This window comes from Rhinopithecus roxellana, chromosome 9 (assembly GCF_007565055.1).
Source record: "Rhinopithecus roxellana isolate Shanxi Qingling chromosome 9, ASM756505v1, whole genome shotgun sequence".
In the NCBI taxonomy this organism is placed as follows: domain Eukaryota; kingdom Metazoa; phylum Chordata; class Mammalia; order Primates; family Cercopithecidae; genus Rhinopithecus; species Rhinopithecus roxellana.
In genome coordinates, this window is record NC_044557.1 from 102,434,872 (window position 1) to 102,456,505 (window position 21,634).

The following is a 21,634-nucleotide window of genomic DNA, read 5'->3' on the forward strand; positions in this document are numbered from 1 at the left end:
CTCTCTTCAAACCACAAATCAGACAACAGAATAAATTTTTAGAGAATAGAATCTAATGAGAAAAGCATCCTACCGGATTTTGGCTGATTAGAAATCCTTTTCTCATTTTAGTACTTGTTGTATAGGAAAGGGAGAAAGACAGAGGAAACAGGCACAGACTCATACTATTTGCATATTTGGTTTGCATATTTGTCTTTTCCAAAACTCATGCTGAAATTTAATCCCTAATGTCATGGTATTGAGAGGTGAGGCCTTTAAGAGATGTTTGGGTCATGAAGGAGCTGCCTTCACAAATGCATTAATCTATGGATCAATAAGTTGTCATGGGAGGGGAACTGGTAGCTTCAGAAGAAGAGGAAGAGAGGCCTGAGCAAGCATATTAGCATGCTCCGCCCCCTCACCACAGTGATGCCCTGCGCTGCCTTGGAACCTGCAGGGTCCCACCAGCAAGAAGGCCCTCACCAGACACAGCTCCTCAACCTTGGACCTCCAGCCTCCATAACTGTAAAAAATAAATTCCTTTTCTTTAGAAATTACCCAGTTTCAGGTATTCTAAGCATGCTAAATGGATTAAGACAACCCATCTCCCTTAATACTCTCAACATCCATTGTGCAGTAGTATTTTCCAGAAGAGGGGGACTGTGAAGCATTGAGATGTTAAAAGCATGCGAAGCTCCCCAGCTGGTGAGTGCAAAGTCTAGAGCATCTTGACCACAAAACTGGCAAATGTTTCTCCCCACTGAGACCCCTCCATGATTGGATCATAAACCTCATGCAGGTTGATCTGTGCTGTTTCCTCATTTGCTCCTTCCCCACTGCACTTGGCCTTGTGCCTGGCACTTCAGCCTTCTCCTCCTCACTCCTCTTTTTCTCCCAGCCTTCCTTCGCCTCAGGGACTTGCATTCTTTGCCCTAGGACAATGAATCACAGTGAAACAATAGACCTTCCCCACGGAAGTCCTTGTGGGCACATATTCCCTTTTCAGTATGAAACACCTACACACCCAGAGATGCAGGTATTTGCAACATGTCCCCGTTGTTTCTTTCCTGGGCTCTTCTGTGGGTCAGTTGCAGGCTGCAGGAAAGAAGCAGGCTGTCTTGGTTTCCCTGGTTACCTTTGTTGTCTGGCAGTGAGAAAGGAACGTGACTTTGGCAAAAGGGTCTGAAAGTCCATTGCTGTCAGCCGCGATGAGGCTCCGGGCCTGGTACATGTGAGCTCTCAGCTGAAAAACATGCTGTTCTGTGGACAAATCATGGAAGGGGCAGGTGTTAGTGGGCTTTTCAAGAACAGTGTGTACACATGTGTGTCTGTGTGTGATGTCCATCTACGTATCCACAGACAGACAAAAGGAGACCACCAAAAACATCCACCCTCCTCGGAGACAAGAATGGAAGCCCTGAAGAAAGGGAAGAAGTGATATTTACAGGGTACTTTGAACCCAGGCGTCTTCACCAGGTTATGTGTCTTATTCTTCACTAAAACCCTGCGAAATAGCACAATCTCCACTTTATAGATGAGGAAAAATGGCACACAACAAGGTTAAAAGACTTCAAAAGTTTGCACAATTAACCATGCCAGAGCCTAGATTTTATTTCTGATTCTAAAATCTTTTTCTCTTTCTAAAATACATTTTACTCTCTAGTAATTCTCCTGTTTATACAGGCATGAGTGTGTGCATGTGGGCATGCCTCTGTGTGTGTGTGTGTGTGTGCAAGGGACTGCTCCGTATAGTTTTCACTTCAACAAACACAACATATGTCTCAAGTCATCCATTCACTCATTTTCCATTCATGAAGCCAGGGTCATTTTGAGCATCTACTGTGTACAGTCGTGATCTCTGAGGATTCTGTGGTAGCTAAGACAGTCCCTGCCCTTGGGGAGCTCCTGAGAGAAGGCAGAAGACAAGCACCCACATCACAGTGGCAGGGGGCCAGGGATAAGTGTTCTGTGAGAATGCTGGCAAGGGACAGGGGGATAAAGGGAGGAGTGAGCACACCCTGTGCCGGGATAGGAGGCAGAGAGAAGGCCTCAGGTTGGGGCAGCTCAGGGTTCAGAGGGGAAACCTCAAGTAACAGTTGAGTTCGTCACAGTCCTTGGTCCATGGTACTTTCTGATCACTGCCCCTTGCAGGGTGCCTCTTGGTTTTTATATTCACTTATCCCTTTTTACTTCTCTACCCACTCCCATTTCCCACACTCTCCCAAAGCCACTGTGTTCAATGTGTCTGTTTTTGTGCTGACTTGGGAAGTGGTATACAGAAACTCTTGTGCACTAACGTGAATAACTCTACTTAGTTAAAGTAAAGGTACAAATACCCTGTGAATTCCCCCGCCCCCCACAATGCAATCCCTAGACTTACCTCTCACAGGTTCATATGGGGACTTGTACATGGCTACTAATGCTTTATTAGTGTGCCTTTCTTTCCTTATTTGTAAAATGGAGATATAATAGTTCCTCATAGGGTTATTGAAGGGAACCGAAAGGCCGAGAATGGTGCCTGGCCCATGGGAAGAACTCTAAAAGTGGGGTGAAGATGCTGGAGTGTTGTTACTCTTGCTCATTGCAATGTGACCTGTGGGGAGCACCTGGAAGAAACCTGCATGTCCATCACTGTGGTAGTGCACAGGAAAAATGTTAGAGAGTTTGGGAAAGCAGTTAGAGGCAATGGATTAGAGGTACACTTAGCAAAATGGACGGATCTCACGAACTTAAGTGCTTAATGAGAAAAAAAAAAACAAAACAGCATGAGATAGGAGACACAGTACTATTCATGTAAAATAAGAATATGTGCACGCAAAGGAATCATTCATATTTGCCAAAGCACACTCAAAGAAAAAGGGCAGACCATAGCAGAGGTGGTGCTGCCCTTTGAGCAGAGCCCCTAAAGGTTGGTAACATTTGAGAGGCAGGGATGGAGATGCCAAGACACTGGAGCAGGATGAATCAAGACAGGGTCAAAAACACCAGGCTACATGGGGCAAGAATGTAGTCCAGTTTGTCTAGAGTCTAGGGACACAGACATCTGTAATCATATCACAGAGGACCTATGAGGCTTGAACGAGGCAACAGGAAGCTCTTGAAAGTCTGTGCACAGGAGCTGGTGCTAGCAGAGCAAAGCTCCAGGACGATAAAACTGAGTCAAGCTAGCCATGAACAGAAGAGGTGTCGGGGAGGGAAACCAACAGGGAGACAACACTCCCCCCTCTAGGCCAGAAGTTTAAGGGCCAGAGCTTATGCACTGGTAGAGGGGATGGAAATGAGGGGGTGGGAGAGACATGGCAGCCCTGGATGCTATAGGCCTTGAGCCCTGATTGGCAGGGTGAGGAGGGACAGGAAGGGCAGGGGGTGCCAAAGACAACTCCTTACTTTATTGTCTTGAGGCTCACACATGTGTCCCTCCACCCTATGCCACTGTCTGGTTGCATGGGGACCAATACGGAACCTGAGAACATAGCAAACATATCAGACCCACTCTAATCCTGCAAAAGATTTGGAAACTTGAGCTCTGCACACCTCCAGTTAAGTCTGGTATTTGCAGTGAAAGTTCTCCACACTCTGTCAAGGCAGGGGGAGCCAGAGAAGTGATTCCTTTGGACTCAATTCTAAGTCCTCCCTCTGTCCCCACTGCCACATACACCAATAAACCCTCACATGACAGGCTGGGCCCTGCTGGCAAGGGAGCCCCTTAAAATGGCAACAGTAAACGATGGAAATGATGCCATCAGCAGATGGCAGAGGGATTTCCCGACAGGAGTGTTTCTAGAGATGGCCCACGTGTTCCTTAGCATGCTACATCGTTTGGCAAATTTCTCTGCTGAGAGTGAACTTGGAAATGGTTCACCCGATAAAAATGCTCACCAGCTGCCCCTGAAATGGCTAACCCTGTAATTTAGCAGACCACCCAATGGCAGCCACACAAGCTGTGCCCTGCACAACTCCAGGGAGCACCATTTACTCAGTGTAGGTTTTCATTTTTCTGAAACCTTGTGTCTTACTAGTTATGTTCCTGGGACTAATCTAGTCACCCTCCTCACACTTTATTGGTACACCTCTTGTGCTATGGCTTGCTTTTTACTTGTGGTTATGAGAGATGTGTCTGTTATTCTCACTTGAGGGCCGGAATCACCTCTCACTCATCTCTATGTCACCCACTAGTTTTTCCACCATGCCTTCCATATATGGGTACAAACTAATTATTTGCTGAATGGGTATTTTCTGGAGCACAAAATTCTCCAGTAGGTGTGGAAGGCAGCCAAAGCCACCAATGCCAGTGCACAGCAGGAAAAGTTTATTAGGTCACTCTATGAAAACACACTGCAGAGGATCAGAAGCATTGGGAAAAGTCTTTCGTCTTCTCTGAATTGCTAGCAGCTGGGATAGTAATCACATCCAGGTCCTTGGGTCTCTAGAGATAATCTATAAAAATAGGAAGCCAAGTTAGCTTCCTATTTTTTCCTATCAAGTTAATGTGGATTTTTTTACCCAAAGATGAAAACTCTCTCAAGGTATGGTGGAAGACAGTAGAAAGAGAGCAGGGTTTGGAGACATTTTTTTCCCCCATCATTTACTAGCTGCGTGATCTTGGGCAATTTCTAAGCATCTTTGATACATAACTTTCTTCATCTGTAAGATGAAGAGTCTTCCCGGGGTTGATTTGAGAAATCAATGAGATCTGATGCCTCAAGTGTAAGGCACAATGCTTGGCATGTGGTATTATGCATTTTCCAAAAAGACAATGCTCTTATGCATTTATATCGGGCATGGAAACCATGAGCTGAACTATTAGATATGTATTTCCAGAACCTTGCATTCTCTGACTATTGAGCAACTTTGATTCCACTGGCAGTCTAGGTTCAGCCAACATCAGAGGAGCCTTGGGCCACAGAGGAGACTTGACTGTATAGAGAGTTCTCCAGTGTTTCCAACATTGGCTCAACCCAAAACTCAACTTCAGCAGAAACGAAGGTAAAACTGCAGGCTGCTTTATCTGAACTCAGATATTATCTGAACTCAGCAGCAAGAGATTACATAAATGGAAGTAAGTCAAATGCAATTGTAATGAATATTTATAATAAAATTCAAAAATGTGTCAAAACATAAACATGACGGCACTTACAGAAAATAGCTACATAGAAGAAAGGATTCCATAAAGCATGCTGAATTTTAAAAGCAGCCGAGCCAAGAACCAAGCTGGAGAAATATGAGTGAACCTACTGATACCAGTCCCCACTGGGTTACTACTAGGAAATGTGAATATCTGCTGTTGATAGGTCAAAATCCCCATGCCACATGAAAGTAAAATCTGCCTTAATTCCACAGATCATGTAAGCACAAGAACTTACTGACATTCTGACATTTTTTTTGTTTAAAACGCAAACTCAACCTACATAATCTGCCTACAAAGAAACTCAAATTACTTCCTCTCTATTAACAGAGAAACATAAGTGTTTATTCCAGATGCGTTTAATGATTTTATTCTTTTTAGATGGGACATTGAAAGGTAAGGCAGAACACTTAGGAACTGTACTAAAGAAGGACAATAAGTTGGCCCTAAAATAATGTGCAAAAAACTCATGCATGCTGCCCTCCTTATTATCTTTTCAGAAGCCCACCTGAGACCTTGGATGACCCTCTTTGCCCAGTGGGGACCCTACCTTGGTAGAGCAGGTTGGATGGGGGGTGATTGGCACCAGCCCCTTTGGAGGACGTTTCTGCTTCATAGCCTACTGGCAAGTTGTCCAAGATGGCACTGGCATGCTTGATGGAGCCCAGCCACAGGTACAAGTCGACTTTTGCTTGCACAGACCAACCAGCTGGTCGTTTTCCAGGAGGCTGGAGAAAGGTTACAAAAAAGACTGACTTGTTAGTAGGAGATAATTACAGGCCTCCCCTTTTGAGAAAAGAAGTCCTTCCTGGAGACACACCTGAAAGTATGTTCAGAGAGTGGTTCTCAAAAGCTCCCCTTAAATCCAAATAAAAGCAACGTCCCCAGTTGCCTTGATGCACAACTCCAGATCTCCAGAGGAAGATCCAGGTTTAGTGAGACCTAAAGCTTAAACCTGCACTGTGATAAGCTCTTCCAAGCTGTGGGTCATTTCAACTTAATAGGTAATAGGTATGTTTACCGCCACCATTTGATAAATGTGGAAACACAGGCTCAGAGAGATAAAGTAAGTTGCCTGTGATGCTCAGGTTTTAAGTGACAGACACAAAAGTGAAAAATAAAAGAGTCCACATTTAGACTCTAGACTCTGACCCCTATAGCTTGACTATCACTCTGAGCTGAAATCTTCTTCCTGGAACTTCCAACTGTCTGGAGTTCCAATTTGACTTTTTACCTCTTTGCTTCATTTAGAAGAACCCTAGTTACTTCTTCCATAAGTCAGGACTCTATGGCTTGGAAGAACCTACCTGGCCTGCCATGTGCTTTCTTCCTGGCTAAACAACTTCACCCCTCCCTCATGCAGTGTGGTCTCAGATTCCCTCACTGCTCTGCTCTCTCTCTTTTGACTGTGCTTAGATTTGTATTTTTATTTATGTTTGCTTTAATTTCTATGTTTATGTCTGTATTAGTGTGGGTAGTATGAGTATGCACAGGAAGTGTGTGCATGTCCACATGTATGTGTGTACATATGCCTGTGTGTGCACATATGCCTGTGTGTGCACATATGCCTGTGTGTGCATGTACTTATGTGTATGTGTGTATATGCCTGCATGGGGGTGCATGTATTCTCAGAATCTGAAGACAAAATGTAGGCAGTGTGGCTCCTTTATTTTTCAGTCACCAGGATAAAGGTACTCCCTCACCCCTCCAAGGAGTCCCAGGCCCCAGTCTTGGCTGTTGCCAGCAAGGCCATCATTCTAAGAGTAACCTATGGCACTTAACTGCTACCTCTCAAAATGTTGTCAACTCTTCTTCTAAGTTCCTCTTCCTAGTGTTTCTTAGAATTTTCTGTCAGTAATTTTCTTTTTTCTTTTTTTTTTTTTTTTAACCTCCCTTCCTTTCCAGTGAGGGTTACAAAATCCTATTATGAAAGGCCACAACTTGCTCTGTCAATTTCCAAGGACCCCATGGAGAGCCTCTGAATCTGAAATTGAACGTGGCTGTTTGCCTTTCTATTGTGCTCTGCGGGTTCCACAAATGGATTTCGAGCAACTCAGCTTAGCAACTACTGCCAGTGCTGTTTGGCCCTTGCTGAGGGAGTAGGGCCAGAAAACTTGGTCCTGGCCCTCCCTCCGGGGCTCACAAAGAGGCCACTCCACTTGGCCACTTAGCTTCACCTACTCAAATGCAAAGAGAGAAAGTGCTGAGGAAGCAGAGAAGTAGCAGCAGTGATTTCTATCCTCCAAGATTCAAATATTTAGCTGGGCTTTAATGGGCACTTTGGAGTTGGATCCTCGAAAGAGAGGAAAGTGTGTGAACAAAGATTTGGGTAATATGAGCTAATACTTAGCAAGTGCTTACTCTGTGCTAGGAATGATGCTAGGAACTTTCAGGAAAGAAGTCACAGCCAGTGAGCATGAGAGCTAGACAGAGAATGATACAGATGAAGCTGAAGAATCCCGCTCAGTACGTGGAGGAGCTGGGACTGTATTCTTTAAGCAGTAGGATGCCAGTATTTGTTGAGCTCAAAAAATAAATTTATTTTGTTGTTGGTAAAGGCAACCACTCTACAACCTGTAATTTACAAAATTATAATAAGACAAATAATCCTCGACTCATCACTTCTCTAATAATAATACCCAAAATGTATTGAGGAATACATCTGTTCAATAAAATTAATATGTATTGAAAGCCTAAGATTATTTTCCTATAATAAAAGCAATCCCTCTGCCATTTGTAGACATCACTAAGACATCGATTCATAAAGAAAGGAATTTTTGTCTGTTGCTTCACTGCCATGTCCCCAGTGCCTCAAAGAGTTCTTGGCACCCAGGAAACATGTGGTAAATATATGTTGAGTGAATATCCTTTATTTACTTTTCTAACAATAATAATATTTAACAGATGTTGAGCAATTATATTGTTTTAGGCCCTGGTCTAATGTTTCTCTCTTCACACAGAATGTTCTATTGCCTGCAAGCTATCACCAAATCATAGGTTATCAGGGTTAGAGCCCAGACTCTCAGTCAATGCTCCTCACACACTGCTATGAGCACATGGATTGCCAGGGCATCTGGTTAAAATGTACACTCAAATTCAGCTGGTCTCTGGGACAGTTTGACAATCTGATTTCTCCTCATGGACACTAATCCTGCTGGTCTACAGATCTCAGTTTTAAGTATTTGAGTGGCAATGCTCTTAACTTAGTGTGCTACATTGCCCTAAGCAAAGCAAATCTGAGATTCTGCAGGGTTTTCTTTTCTTTTTATCCCCTCCCGCCCTGCCCCCATAGAGTCTTGCTCTGTCACCCAAGCAGGAGTGATGTGGTGCAATCTTAGCTCACCACAAACTCTGCCTCCTAGGCTCAAGCCATCCTCCCACCTCAGCCTCCCAAGTAGCTTGGACCATGAGCAGGCACCCCGATACCTGGATAATTTTTGTATTTATTGATTTTTGGGGGGGTAGAGATGGGGTTTCCCCATGTTGCCTAGGGTCGTCTCAAACTCCTGGACTAAAGCAATCTACCCGCTTTGGCCTCCCAAAGTGCCAGGATTACAGGCAAGAGCCACTGAGCCTGGGCCTGTGTTTCTTTTGTTTTTGTTTTTTTTGAGACAGAGTCTTGGTCTGTCACCCAGGCTAGAGTGCAGTGGTACAATCTCAGCTTACTGCAGCCTCTGCCTCCTGGGTTCAAGTGATTCTCATGCTTTAGCCTCCCAAGTACCTGAGATTGCAGATGCATGCCACCACACTTGGATAATTTTTGGATTTTTAGTAGAGATAGGGTTTCACCATGTTGGCCAGGCTGTTCTTGAACTCCTGACCTCAGGTGATCCACACATCTTGGCCTCCCAAAGTGCTGGGATTACAGGCATGAGCCACCATGCCAGGCTGGCCTTGTGTTTCTTAAAGTAAAACAAAACAATGACAAAAGACATCATTCATTTCCACTGCTGCTAAACAACATGTGTGTGTTTAAATTCATGGTTAAAACCAAAGACTCAGTTAACGTCTTGTGAAAGTGTTCCACAAAGACCATCGCTGCACTCCTAAAGTTAGCAGCTTGTACATTTTTAAAAAAATATACGCAAGTTGGAATTGCTGCCAAGATGATGCAGAGTGTCTCACTTAAGTATCTAAGTTGGATTCATTCAACATTATTGAGCACCTTCCCAGGTGCTTTCAGGAACAGAATCCCATTTTTAATTTCACATGTACTTTCAGCCTGGTTACATGTCTGCCTTCCCTCAACTGGGGCTCAGAAAACAATACCCCCAGATGAAGGCCTCAGAAGCAAAAGTGTTTCTCTGACCTTCTCCTGCCCTCCTCTCTCTCAGTCCCATTCGCCCCCAGGTTAGCCATAGAAACTAGAATCTCTCCTCCCTAGTGCAGGTCACAGACGCCAGAATCCCATTTCCCAAAAGCCAGCTATAAAACCTAAAAATATGACTCAACTTTCCCTCTGACTTTCTATGTAAAAATTGACCATAAGGAAATTATCTGGCCTACCTTGTCTAACTGTAGCCCATTCCAGAGAGGGTTCTACCCCACACCCAGAAGGAAAGAATGCTACAGAGAGGCCAAGAAGTAGCTAGGCAGACAGGCCTTGCTGGGTTTCCCCGCTCAGTCCACTAGCATTAGATTATACCATTTTTATTGAATCGTATTTCTGTATGTCCATCCATACTTTGTTAAACCTAACCATAAAAATGGACGATTTCCCCCTATTTTTGGATCTTCCTTCTAAAGGCTCCCATATATTAATGTGTTTCTTTAATATATACATTAAATAAATTTGTAAGCCTTTTCTCCTATTAATCTACCTTTTGTGAATTGATTTTTCAGCAAAGCTTCAGAGTAACAAGGGAAAGCTCTCCCTTGGCTCCTACACCTGCTTCCCCACTCTCCTTCCTCTGTCATGTGCCCCTGACCAACCACAGCCAGGTATTTCCCTTTGAGAATAGCATGGAAAGGTAGGAAAAAAGAAAATACAGCGGAGAAAAACAATTAAGAATGCAAAAATATATCAAGAAGCTGTGATCATTCATATATAAATATTGCATGTGACAAAATGCTAAAGGCTCAGTCTCCCCTGTGCCTCCCCCACTTCCCATGGGGTCCTGGTGCAAGACAACCAGCTCAAAAGGAAGAGGAAGCTTGGCAAGTGAGAGAAAAGAGAGAGACAGGTAGTAACTCACATGAACTATGTTAGAGTTGGTCAGTATTAGCGAGAGTGAGGTTTGTTTATGTGGTAGAGGTTTTACTCTGTGGCAGGACAGAGAAAGGTGCTTTTTAGCCATCACTTCCTGCTTCATCCTAGGAAAAGCTAGATGGAAAGCTGGAACCTGAAGAACAGGAGATGGACTCCCTGTTGTGGAGAGAAGGTAGGACAGGGGACGGCAAAGGGAGTGAGAAGGAGTGGACTCAGCACAGAGCTAACTCAAGGAGAAGAGGAAGGTTGAGCGCCACCCTCTGGGCTCTGAGAGCATCTAGCTCCTTCCTTAGGAAAGGTTTCATTTTGGTGACAAATTTCCATTTCCACATTTCCAGCCCTCAGGAGCACGGTGGGGATAAGACTAAAAGGAGAGGATCCTAAACTTTTGAGTGGTGTGTGAGGCTGAGTTCTGCAAATTCTGGTCCATCATTTTTAGTAGCATTGTGAATATGTTTAAATTAGAGAAAAAGAAAGATCATGCAACCCAGGACCACAAAACCTTCATTGCTGTTACTGATCATTACTTGGCCATGTGACTACAGATGAGGCACTTTGTTTCCTCTGTATTAATAGTTCCCAAGACAGGAAGAGAAGTTTCCTAAAACTTACAAATAGCTATTTTGGATGCATAAGCTTGACAAATGTGGGCTTAAAAAGTTAAAGATGTTTCACTTGGTACTGGTACCAAAACAGACATATAGACCAATGGAACAGAATAGAGACCTCAGAAATAACACCACACATCTACAACCAACCGATCTTTGATAAACCTGATAAAAACAAGCAATGGGGAAAGAATTGCCTATTTAATAAATGGTGCTGGGAAAACTGGCTAGCCATATGCAGAAAACTGAAACTGGACTCCTTCCTTAAACCTTATACAAAAATTAACTCAAGATGGATAAAGACTTAAATGTAAAACCCAAACCATAAAAGCCCTAGAGGAAAATCTAGGCAATACCATTCAGGTCATAGGTATGAGCAAGTATTTTATGATGAAATCGCCAAAAGCAACTGCAACCAATGCAGAAATTGATAAATGAGGTCTAATTAAACTAAAGAGCTTCTACAAAGCGAAAGAAACTATCAGAGCGAATGGGTAATCTACAGAATGGGATAAAATTTTTGCATTCTACCCATCTGACAAAGGTCTAATATCCAGAATTTACAAAGAACTTAAATTTACAAGAAAAAACAAACAACCCCATTAAAAAGTGGGCGAATGACATAAACAGACACTTCTCAAAAGAAGACATTTATACAGTCAACAAACATGAAAAAACTTAACATCACTGAACTTTAAAATTCAAAACCACAATGAGATACCATCTCACACCAGCCAGAAAGGCAATTATAAAAAAGTCAAGAAACAACAGATGCTGGCAAGGCTGTGGAGAAATAGGAACACTGTTGGTGGAAGTGTAAATTAGTTCAACCATTGTGGAAGACAGTGTCGTGATTCCTCAAGTATCTAGAACCAGAAGTGCCATTTGACCCAGCAATCCCACTACTGGCTATATACCCAAAGGATTATAAATCATTCTCCTATAAAGAGGTATGCACACGTATGTTTACTGCGGCACTGTTCACAATAGTAAAGACACGGAACCAACCCAAATGCCCATCAATGATAGACTGGATAAAGAAAATGTGGCACATATACACCATGGAATACTATGCAGCCATAAAAAAGCATGAGATCATGTCCTTTGCAGGGGCATGGATGAAGCTGGAAGCCATCATTCTCAGCAAGCTAACACAGGAACAGAAAACCAAACACTGCATGTTCTCATTCATAAGTGGGAGTTGAACAATGAGAACACATGGACACAGGGAGGAGAACATCACACACCAAGGCCTGTCAGGAAGTGGGGAACAAGGGGAGGGAGGCCATTAGAACAAATACCTAATGCATGCAGGGCTTAAAACCTAGGTGACAGGTCGATAGGTGCAGCAAACCACCATGGCACACGTTAATCTATGTAATGACTGTACATTGTGCACATGTATCCCGGAACTTAAAGTAAAATAAAATATAAAAAAGTTAAAGATGTTTCCCAACTGCAGGACTTCTTGGAACCTTCCACTGGTTAATGGGCACTGTGAAACTGCAAGAGTTTCCAAGGTTACAACTGCAACTTCTTAAAAGCATTTGAACATGGAACATTTACAGAGCCACTCAAAGAACAGCAGCTCCACAGAATAAAGCTTGAGGAAACTTTAGCTTAGAGAGTTGAGAGATTTATATTCTGTTCCCCTGCAGCCCCCGCCCACCTTCACTTCCTATTTCCCAGCTAAAAAATTGGAGTGAGTGGCAGATGAGGAAATACTCAGTGTCCCTGTTGCTGCCTTTGTTTTTTCTGGTCTTGCCCATTCAGTGAAGAGAAAGGGGCATAAAGAGAGATGGTGGGTGAGAAGGGACTTAAAGTCAGGAGTGAAAATCAAAACAGAAGTGAAAATGGTCTTGCTGAATCATCTTATCAAGATATTTTATCAAGTTCATATGATTGGATTCAACAAGATCCAGAAAGCTACCACCCAGAGCAATTCCAATGGCAAAAGGAAAATACAAATAAAGAAATAAGCTAAGGCCTACAGAAGAAGATAATATTCAGATGATGAATGCTCCAGGGCAAAAGTTCTGCCTTTTCATCTCTTCTAACCTCTGACTTTATTTGACAGCTGTTCTTTGTTCTAATTTTAAATAGTGCCAGGATACATCAAAATATTTAGAAGTGAGTAACTTTATACCACCTTTCTAGTATTTTTAGCACAGGGCCTTCTGAAGTGATTTGCTATTTTTAAGATAAATATTTCTTGCCTCCTTAACATTCGTTGAATGGAGAAAGTTAAAGAAAATTCTTGATAATTGTGGTCAATGACTTGGGTGAAAAACTTTGTTTTTCAGTTATAGTTTTATTGGAGTGGGTTTAAAAGCCATTTTAGGCCAGGCACAATGGCTCACATCTGTAATCTCAGTGCTTTGGAAGGCCAAGGAAGGCAGAGGAATCACTTGAGGCCAGGAGTCTGAGATAAGCCTGGTTACTTAGTAAGATCCCATCTCTACGAGAAATAAAAATTAGCCAGATGCGGTGGCACATGCCTGTAGACCTAGCTATTCAGGAGGCTGAGGTGAGAGGATTGCTTGAGCCTAGAAGTTCAAGGCTGCAGTGAGCTGTGATTTTACCACTGCACCTCAGACTTGGCAACAGAGTAAGATGCTGTCTCTAAAACAAAATCATTTTACATACATGACAGAAAATAACACAGAGAGCTTCAAACAACTCACTGGATATGAGGGGGACACAATTACAGCAATGTCCTCTGGGAATGTGGATGTCTAGTTGCTCGAATGCTAGCATTTATTGAGTGATATTCTGTGAGGCACAACTCTGTGTTCTTTACTAGCATTTATTCACTTGTTCCTCACAATAATCTCCATTTAATGAACGAAAAATAGGATGAACATTTTTCATCCATTTGAAGGTTGAAGAATATTAAATTGCCCAAGGTCGTACAACTAGTATATATTGGCCCTGGAATTCTGTTATGGGCTGAATTGTGGTACCACAAAATTTATATGTTGAAGTTCTAATCCCCAAAACCCAAAATATGACCTTATTTGGAAATAGGGTCAATGTAGATTTAATTAGTTAAAATTACATTGTACTGCAGTAGGGTAGGTCCCTAATCCCATATGACTGGAGTCATAAAAAGACCGTCAGATGAAGGGACAGGCACAGAGGAAGAATGTCATATGGAGATTGGCACCATTCTAGTAAAAGCCGTGCAGCCAACCAGAAGCTGGAAGAGAGGCCTGGAACATGTTCTTCCCTAACACCTTCAAGGGAATATGGCCCTGCCAACACCTTGACCTAGGACTTCTAACCTTTAGAACCATGAGATAATACATTTCTGTTATTTAAGCCAGTCAGTTTATGCTACTTTGTTACAGTAGCCCTAGTGATCTCATACAAATTTTAGCCCAAATTCACCTTATTTCAAAACCCATGCTTTAAACCATTATCCCACACTGCCTCTCACGCTTAATAATAGGGCCCTTCTGTCTGCAACATTTAACAATCACATCTACAGTAAACTCTTGAGATTGGACGGCACTTAGAGGCTATTTAATTTAGCTGCCTGCTGCCATGTTTATATCAAATAGTTGCCTAGGGTGTGCTAACACCTCTAAGGATGAGGAATGCATTATGGACTTCCATTTAGGAAACTATTTCCCTGTAATGTCTTTGTAGGGCCTGATTTTTACCTGCTGGGTCTCTCTCTCCCCTATACCTCCCCTCCATCTATGTACTAGCCCCCAAAATACTGAAACTACTCCCTCATGCTGTCAAATCTTCTCAGCTAAGAATTGCTATCTCTTTACCTGTTCCTCTATGGCATGCTTTTGAACCTTTTCTCCCTCCTTGAGTTAGTAAAGGAATGATTATTATATAGCAAGAAACCAGAACTGATATTGGGAGGACAGTCAGCTATGGGTTAGGAAAAGTTAATCAGTCAACTTGTACTCTTGTCAGTTGCTGGTGGGGGTAAAGACTGTGGATACATTTTCCTCTTATTCATTCATTTCTACTTACTGGGATAAAAATGTATTTGTAGTGGAGGTAAAACACCCAGGGCCTCCAAGCAAAGCTCAAATCTTGAGTTAGAGACAGTAGAATCTGTCCAGAGATACATGTCTTAAGGGCCAACCCAGAAGGCATCAGGGGACTCTGTCTTGATGAAGGGTAAGGGACCCCCAAGTTGAAAATTTTATATTTTTACAACTTAAAGTCACAAGGAATCCTGAACTAGCTGTTATGTCCTTCTTATAGTTTTCTTTGAAGCTATTTTAAAATACAGATTAACTCATGTGAGAAGATGCCATGGACAAATTACACAAGTGAGAAGGTAGTGAGGAAACTGATAGAAAAACGTTTATTCTAAGAAATCATAGATGACACAAACAAATGCAAATACCTCCGACACTCATGGATTGGAAGAATCAATATCATGAAAATAAACATACTGCCCCAAACAATCAACAGATTCAATGCCCTTGGTATCAAAATACCAACATCATTTTTTACAGAATTAGAAAAAACTATCCTAAAATTCATATGGAGCCAAAAAAGAGCCCAAATTGCCAAAGCAATCCTAAGCGAAAAGAACAAATCTGGAGGCATCACATTACCTAACTTCAAATTATATAAGGCTATAGTTACCAAAACAACATGGTACTGGTATATAAGTAGATATATAGGCCAGTGGAATAGAATAGAGAATCTAGAAATGAAGTCAAATATTTATAACCAATAGATCTTCAGCAAAGCATACAACAACGCAAATTGGAGAAACGATGCCTTATCATTAAATGGTACTGGGGAAACGAGATAGCCACATGTAGAAGAATGAACCTGGATCTCTATTTCTCACCAGATACAAAAAATTAACTCAAGATGGATTAAAGCCTTAAATCTGAGACCTGAAACCATAAAACCTCTAGAAGAAAACCTAGAAAAAAACTCTTCTGGCAAACAATTTATGACTAAGACACCAAAAACAAACGCAACAAAAACAAAAATAAATGGTACCTAATTAAACTAAAAAGCTTCTGCACAGCCAAAGAACCATCAGAGTAAACAGAAACCTACAGAATGGGAGGAAAGATTTGCAAATTATGCGTCCCGTAAAGGACTAATATCCAGAATCTACAAGGAACTCAAACAAATCAACATGAAAAAAATAAATAATTCCATTAAAAAGTGGGTAAAAGACATGAATAAATATCTCCTCAAAGAAGATATACAAATGGCCAAGAAACATATGAAAAAAAAAATGCTCAGCATCACTAATCATCAGGGAAATGCAAATTAAAACAATGATTGAGATACCACATTACCCCAGCCAGAAAGGCCGTTATTAAAAAGTCAATAAACAGTAGATGTTGGCATGGATGCAGCTAAAAAGGAACGCTTTTGTACTGCTGATGGGACTGTAAATTAGCACAATCTCTATGGAAAACAGTATAGAGATTTCTCAAAGAACTAAAAGTAGATCTACCATTCAAACCAGCAAGCCCACTACCCACTGCTGGGTATCTACCCAAAGAAAAAGTTCAAAAAGGCACCAGCACATATACGTTTATTGTAGCACAATTCAAAATTGCAGAGATATGGAATCAACAACCTAAGTGACTTAATCCATCACCTGATGACTGGATTGAGAAAATGTGATATATATACACCATGGAATACTATTCAGCCATAAAAAAAAAAGAATGAAATAATGTCTTTTGCAGCAACTTGAATAGAGCTGGAGGCCATTATGTATTCTAAGTAACTCAAGAATGGAAAACCAAATACTGTATGTTCTCACTTACATGCAGGAACTAAGCTATGGGTATGAAAAGTCATACAGAGTGGTATAATGGACACTGAAAACTCAGAAAGGGGGAGGGTAGGATGGGGATGAGGGACAAAAAACTACCTATTCATACACTGTACACTACTCAGGTGACAGTTGCACTGAAATTCTGGATTTCACCACTATTCAACTTATCCATGTAATCACAAACCACTTGTACTCCTAAAGCTATTGAAATTAACAACAACAACAACAAAAAATTGGCCAGGAACAGTGGCTCGTGCTTGTAATCCCAGCACTTTGGGAGGCCGAGGCAGGCGGATCACGAGGTCAGGAATTTGAGACCAGCCTGGCCAACATAGTGGAACCCCATCTCTACTAAAAATACAAAAAATTAGCTGGGCTTGGTGGCGGGAATCTGTAATCTCAGCTCCTTGGAAGGCTGAGGCAGGAGAACACTTGAATCCAGGAGGCAGAGGTTACAGTGAGCCGAGGTCACACCACTGCACTCCAGTCCTGGTGACAGTGCAAGACACCATCATCTCGGAAAAAACAAAAACAAAACAAAACAAAACCAAAAACCTTAAGGTTAATTGTTATTAATACTAGCAATCAAAAAGGTAAAAATTAAAGTGACCCATGAGATTAAAAAAGAAACTTACATGTGTCTGGTGATGTAACAGTTAAAAATTTTGACAAAATTCCATCTAAAAGTGGTCTACTGAATTGTAATTTGAACCAAGAGACACCAAGGTGTTCTAGTCATCCTCCTACCTTTGAAAGCACTGGGGAACGGTGAGAGCCATGGACACACACTAGAAAGTCTGAGCCACCCTAGAGAAACAGAAATCTCCCTTCTTTTAGTTAAAATACTGCACACTTACTTTGAGGAAGTGAGTTTTGATCTTGCCGCAGTGTTTGCCCATCTGCCCCGTGACCGGGGAATAGAGGAGGTCTTTGGAGGCGATGCGGGCGTAGGCCACTCTCCTGTTGTTGCTGAGCATCCAGATGAAAACATCAGGGATAGTGTGCTGGGGCTGTAGGAGTGAGATTTGAAAGGTGGGAACTGAACATGTGCACTTACAGAGTTCTGCTATCCTGAAACAGTCCCGCTTCGACAAAACAAATGCTGTGACTGACACCATCTAGGCACTGAAACATCTATGCCATCAGGCAAATTAAGTGCAGTTTCCTAGAGAAGAGAAAGCCTTATTTAGGTCATGAACTAAAAGTGCATACAGCCGGGCGTGCTGGCTCACACCTGTAATCCCAGCACTTTGGGAGGCCAAGGTGTGTGGATCATGAGGTCAGGAGTTCAAGACCATCCTGGCCAATATGGTGAAACCACATCTCTACTAAAAATACAAAAATTAGGCAGGGGTAGTGGCACTCGCCTATAGTTTCAGCTACTCAGGAGGCTGAGGCAGAAGAATCGCTTGAACCCAGGAGGCGGAGGAGGTTGCAGTGAGCGAAGATCATGCCATTGTACTCCAGCCTGGGCAACACAGCGAGACTCCATCTCAAAAAATAAAAAATGTGCATACAAACCCACATGTCAAATTGCCCATATGAGAACATGCAAGTCGGACCTGTGATTTGGCGTCTTTGGTAGCCTACTTTTCTCCATCTGCAGGACAAACACTTTTGCACAACTTCCCATGGATTTTTTCCAATCTTGTAGTAATGATTTAGTTTTAAGCACTCCTCAGAGCCAGATAACATTTTCAGAATATTCAAATGAAACAACAAAAACAAAAATCTATGCATGTCTTTGAATGACTTTACTTGCTCTTAGGCAAGTATTTCTACAAGGAACTGTGTACCTATAATATGATTGCAAAATATTTTATTTCCATTTTAAGTGGTTATTCAGCAGGAACTCAGCTAAATTGCATAGGAAATTAAAGTTGAATTAATCAAGATAGGAAGAGTAGAATTCCATGCCAAGTGGCCCATTATGTTGTAGGTGTTTGAAATGCACATTTCTGAACAAACAAAACTCTCAAAAAGAGGTATATTGTTATAAACAAGGCTTTGACATTCCTGGACTGGAAGCAGATGCTCTGTGTTTCCAATCCCTAGTGATCAGGTGTAACTAATCCTCGAAGAGGGCATCCCTTCTCTCTACTGAGTGCTTATTCAAATTCCTATGTCTACTGACTGCTTGTCTCACCGAGTAATATGCCGCCAGGGAATGACTGATTTGCAATAAGAACTGCAATTTTCAAGAAAAACAGAAGCAGTAAATCTCTCCCTCTGAAATCTTTCCACACAAAAAAAACCCTGTTTTAGAAGTTTCTACACATTTGCAGGCTTCAAGAACGAATGTCAGGATCTGACAGATGCAAATATGAGGGCTCTTTTTAAACAGGTCATTCTAGAAGTCACCAGAAGACACTGTTTACAACTAACTTTAAAATGAGAAGCTGCTGTGCCCTTTACTGGGCATGAATTTAAATCCTTTTATAGTTGAACACCTATCAAAGTTCCTGTGCGTATGTTGACTTCACTCGAGCCAATTAGCAAATGTACCTTTTATTTTGCTGAATGCTCAGGTTTTGTTAAAAAAAAAAAAAAAAAAAATCAATAAAGCTGTACTTTTTTGGTTTAATTTAAAAATCTCTTCTCTAAACTAGGAGTGCCTGCGCAGCCCACTAGGGCTGGGGAGAAAAACATTGATTCATATTTCACCCATACCAGCTATTCAAACCTCCTTGGAAGACATTCAGTCTAACCTTCCAAATGAGGTTTGCCTTTAGAGTCAATTACCTCATCAACAAGAAAGCGGATTTTTTCCACAAAGTTTTGGGCTTCGTTAATCATTTCATCAAGAGGTAACTTTTTCTTCTGCTGCTGAATGATCCCCTTGGCCTCCTTGCACATTGCTTCCTAAAACAAGACAAGAGTCAGTGTAGGTCTTTCTAGAGATCTGGACAACAAGCAGCATCCTGTTGCTGAAAAGGCCTGAAGGTCCTGGTGAGCTCCACACTGAGCCACTCACGTGGACTGTTCCAGGGTCTGCTGCCACGCACGCCGCCCACTTAGTGGAAACTTCACAGGATTATGGAGGCAGTAATATCATCTCACCTCCGCTTGACAGATGAGAAGCTGAGGTCCAGAAAGGCCACAGGCTTATCAAGGTCACATGGCTTATTAACCAGCACCTGAATCTAAGTTGATATGGTTTGGCTGTGTCCCACCCAAATTTCATCTTGAATTGTAATTCCCATAATCCCCACATATCATGGGAGGGACCTGGTGGGAGGTAATTTAATCATGGAGGCGTTTACCCTCATGCTGTTCTCGTGATAGTGAGTAAGGTTCTCACGATATCTGATGGTTTTATAAGAAGCTTTTCCCCCTTTTGCTTGGCACTTCTCTTGCCTGCCACCATGTAATATATGATTTGCTCCTTCTTGCCTTCCACCATGACTGGAGGCCACCATGGCCTCCTAGCCATGTGGAACTGTGCATCAATTAAACCTCTTTCCTTTATAATTACCCAGTCTTGGGTATGTCTTTATTAGCGTGTGAGAACAGAGGCTTTCTGATATTTAACAACAACAACTATGATAATAGCAGCCTAAGGTGTACTGAGATGTTCCTCTGTGCCAGGCAATATTCTAACCACTGTATTAATCCTTTGTTACTCCTCATAACAACCTTATTAGGTAGGTTCTATTATTCCCATTTTACAGCTGAGGAAGCAGTAATGCAGCTACTGAATGGCAGAGCCAGAGCTGACTCCCAGCTGCATCCAGAGTCCAGTGCTTAACCACTGCACTCACCACCTCTTCCTGGAGGTATGGTAGCTGCTTTCAGACCAAGAAGACATCATATGAGAAATGCTGCCAGAAAGTTTAGTGTAAGTGGTTGGAAAACCCAAAAGTGTTTGATTCATTTGTTCAGCTCACATTTATGTGCTTAGGAAAAAAGTATTTACAGTGACTTCTAAGGCCCTGTGTGAGTTGGCCCTGCCACTGTCTGTTTCATCTTATAATTTTCCTTCCTCGCTCACTGTGCCTCAGGCACACTGGTCCTCAGAAGCCCTAGAACATGATAAACTTTCTCCATCCTAAAGCTGGTCTATTAGTCTTTTCTCATGCTGCTAATAAAGACATACCCGAGACTGGGTAATTTATAAAGGAAAGAGGTTTAATGGAGAACTCACAGTTCTGCATGGCTGGGGAGGCCTCATGGGGAAAATCATGGTAGAAGGCAAGGAGGAGCAAGTCACGTCTTACGTGGATGGCGGCAGGCAAAGAAAGAGAGCTTGTGCAGGGAAACTACCTTTTATAAACCATCAGATCTCATGAGACTTATTCACTATCATGACAACAGCATGGGAAAGACCTGCCCCCATGATTCAATTACCTCCCAGCAGATCCCTCCCACAACATGTGAGAGTTCAAGATGAGATTTGGGTGGAGACACAGCCAAACCATATTAGCTGGTATGCTTGGTGTTTCCTCTTGCTCAAATGTTCTTCTTAGTCTCTACATGGCTGGTTTCTTCTCATCTTTAAGGCCTCAACTTAAATGTCACCACTGTATTATATGCCCCCATGTTTTCCTGATCCCTGTGGCTTTTTAGAATTTCCTTTTGAATCACAATCTATAATAATTTTTATGTATTTTCTGTTTACCTGTCTATCTTCTATCTTAACCATTAATGTGTAAACTTCAGTAGGACAAGGACCTCCTCTGTCTTGTCCTTATTGTATGCTCAGTGTCTAACAGAGTTTCTGGCACATAGGTGTTAAATAAATGTTTATGGGCTGGGCGCGGTGGCTCAAGCCTGTAATCCCAGCACTTTGGGAGGCTGAGAAGGGCAGATCACGAGGTCAGGAGATGGAGACCATCCTGGCTAACACGGTGAAACCCCGTCTCTACTAAAAAAAAAAAAAAAAAAAAAAAAAAAAAAATACAAAAAACTAGCCGGGCAAGGTGGCG

The 21,634-nt window shown here is 42.1% G+C and overlaps 1 protein-coding gene across 1 annotated transcript in view; it reads right to left on the minus strand.

Moving 5' to 3' along the window:
* Positions 1-21,634, minus strand: part of FER1L6 (fer-1 like family member 6) — a 175,218-nt gene that overhangs the window by 83,996 nt on the left and 69,588 nt on the right. The window contains 4 exon segments of the mRNA XM_030937899.1: positions 1,115-1,239; positions 5,655-5,832; positions 17,567-17,719; positions 19,452-19,571. Of these exon segments, the coding sequence (XP_030793759.1) occupies positions 1,115-1,239; positions 5,655-5,832; positions 17,567-17,719; positions 19,452-19,571 (576 nt within the window).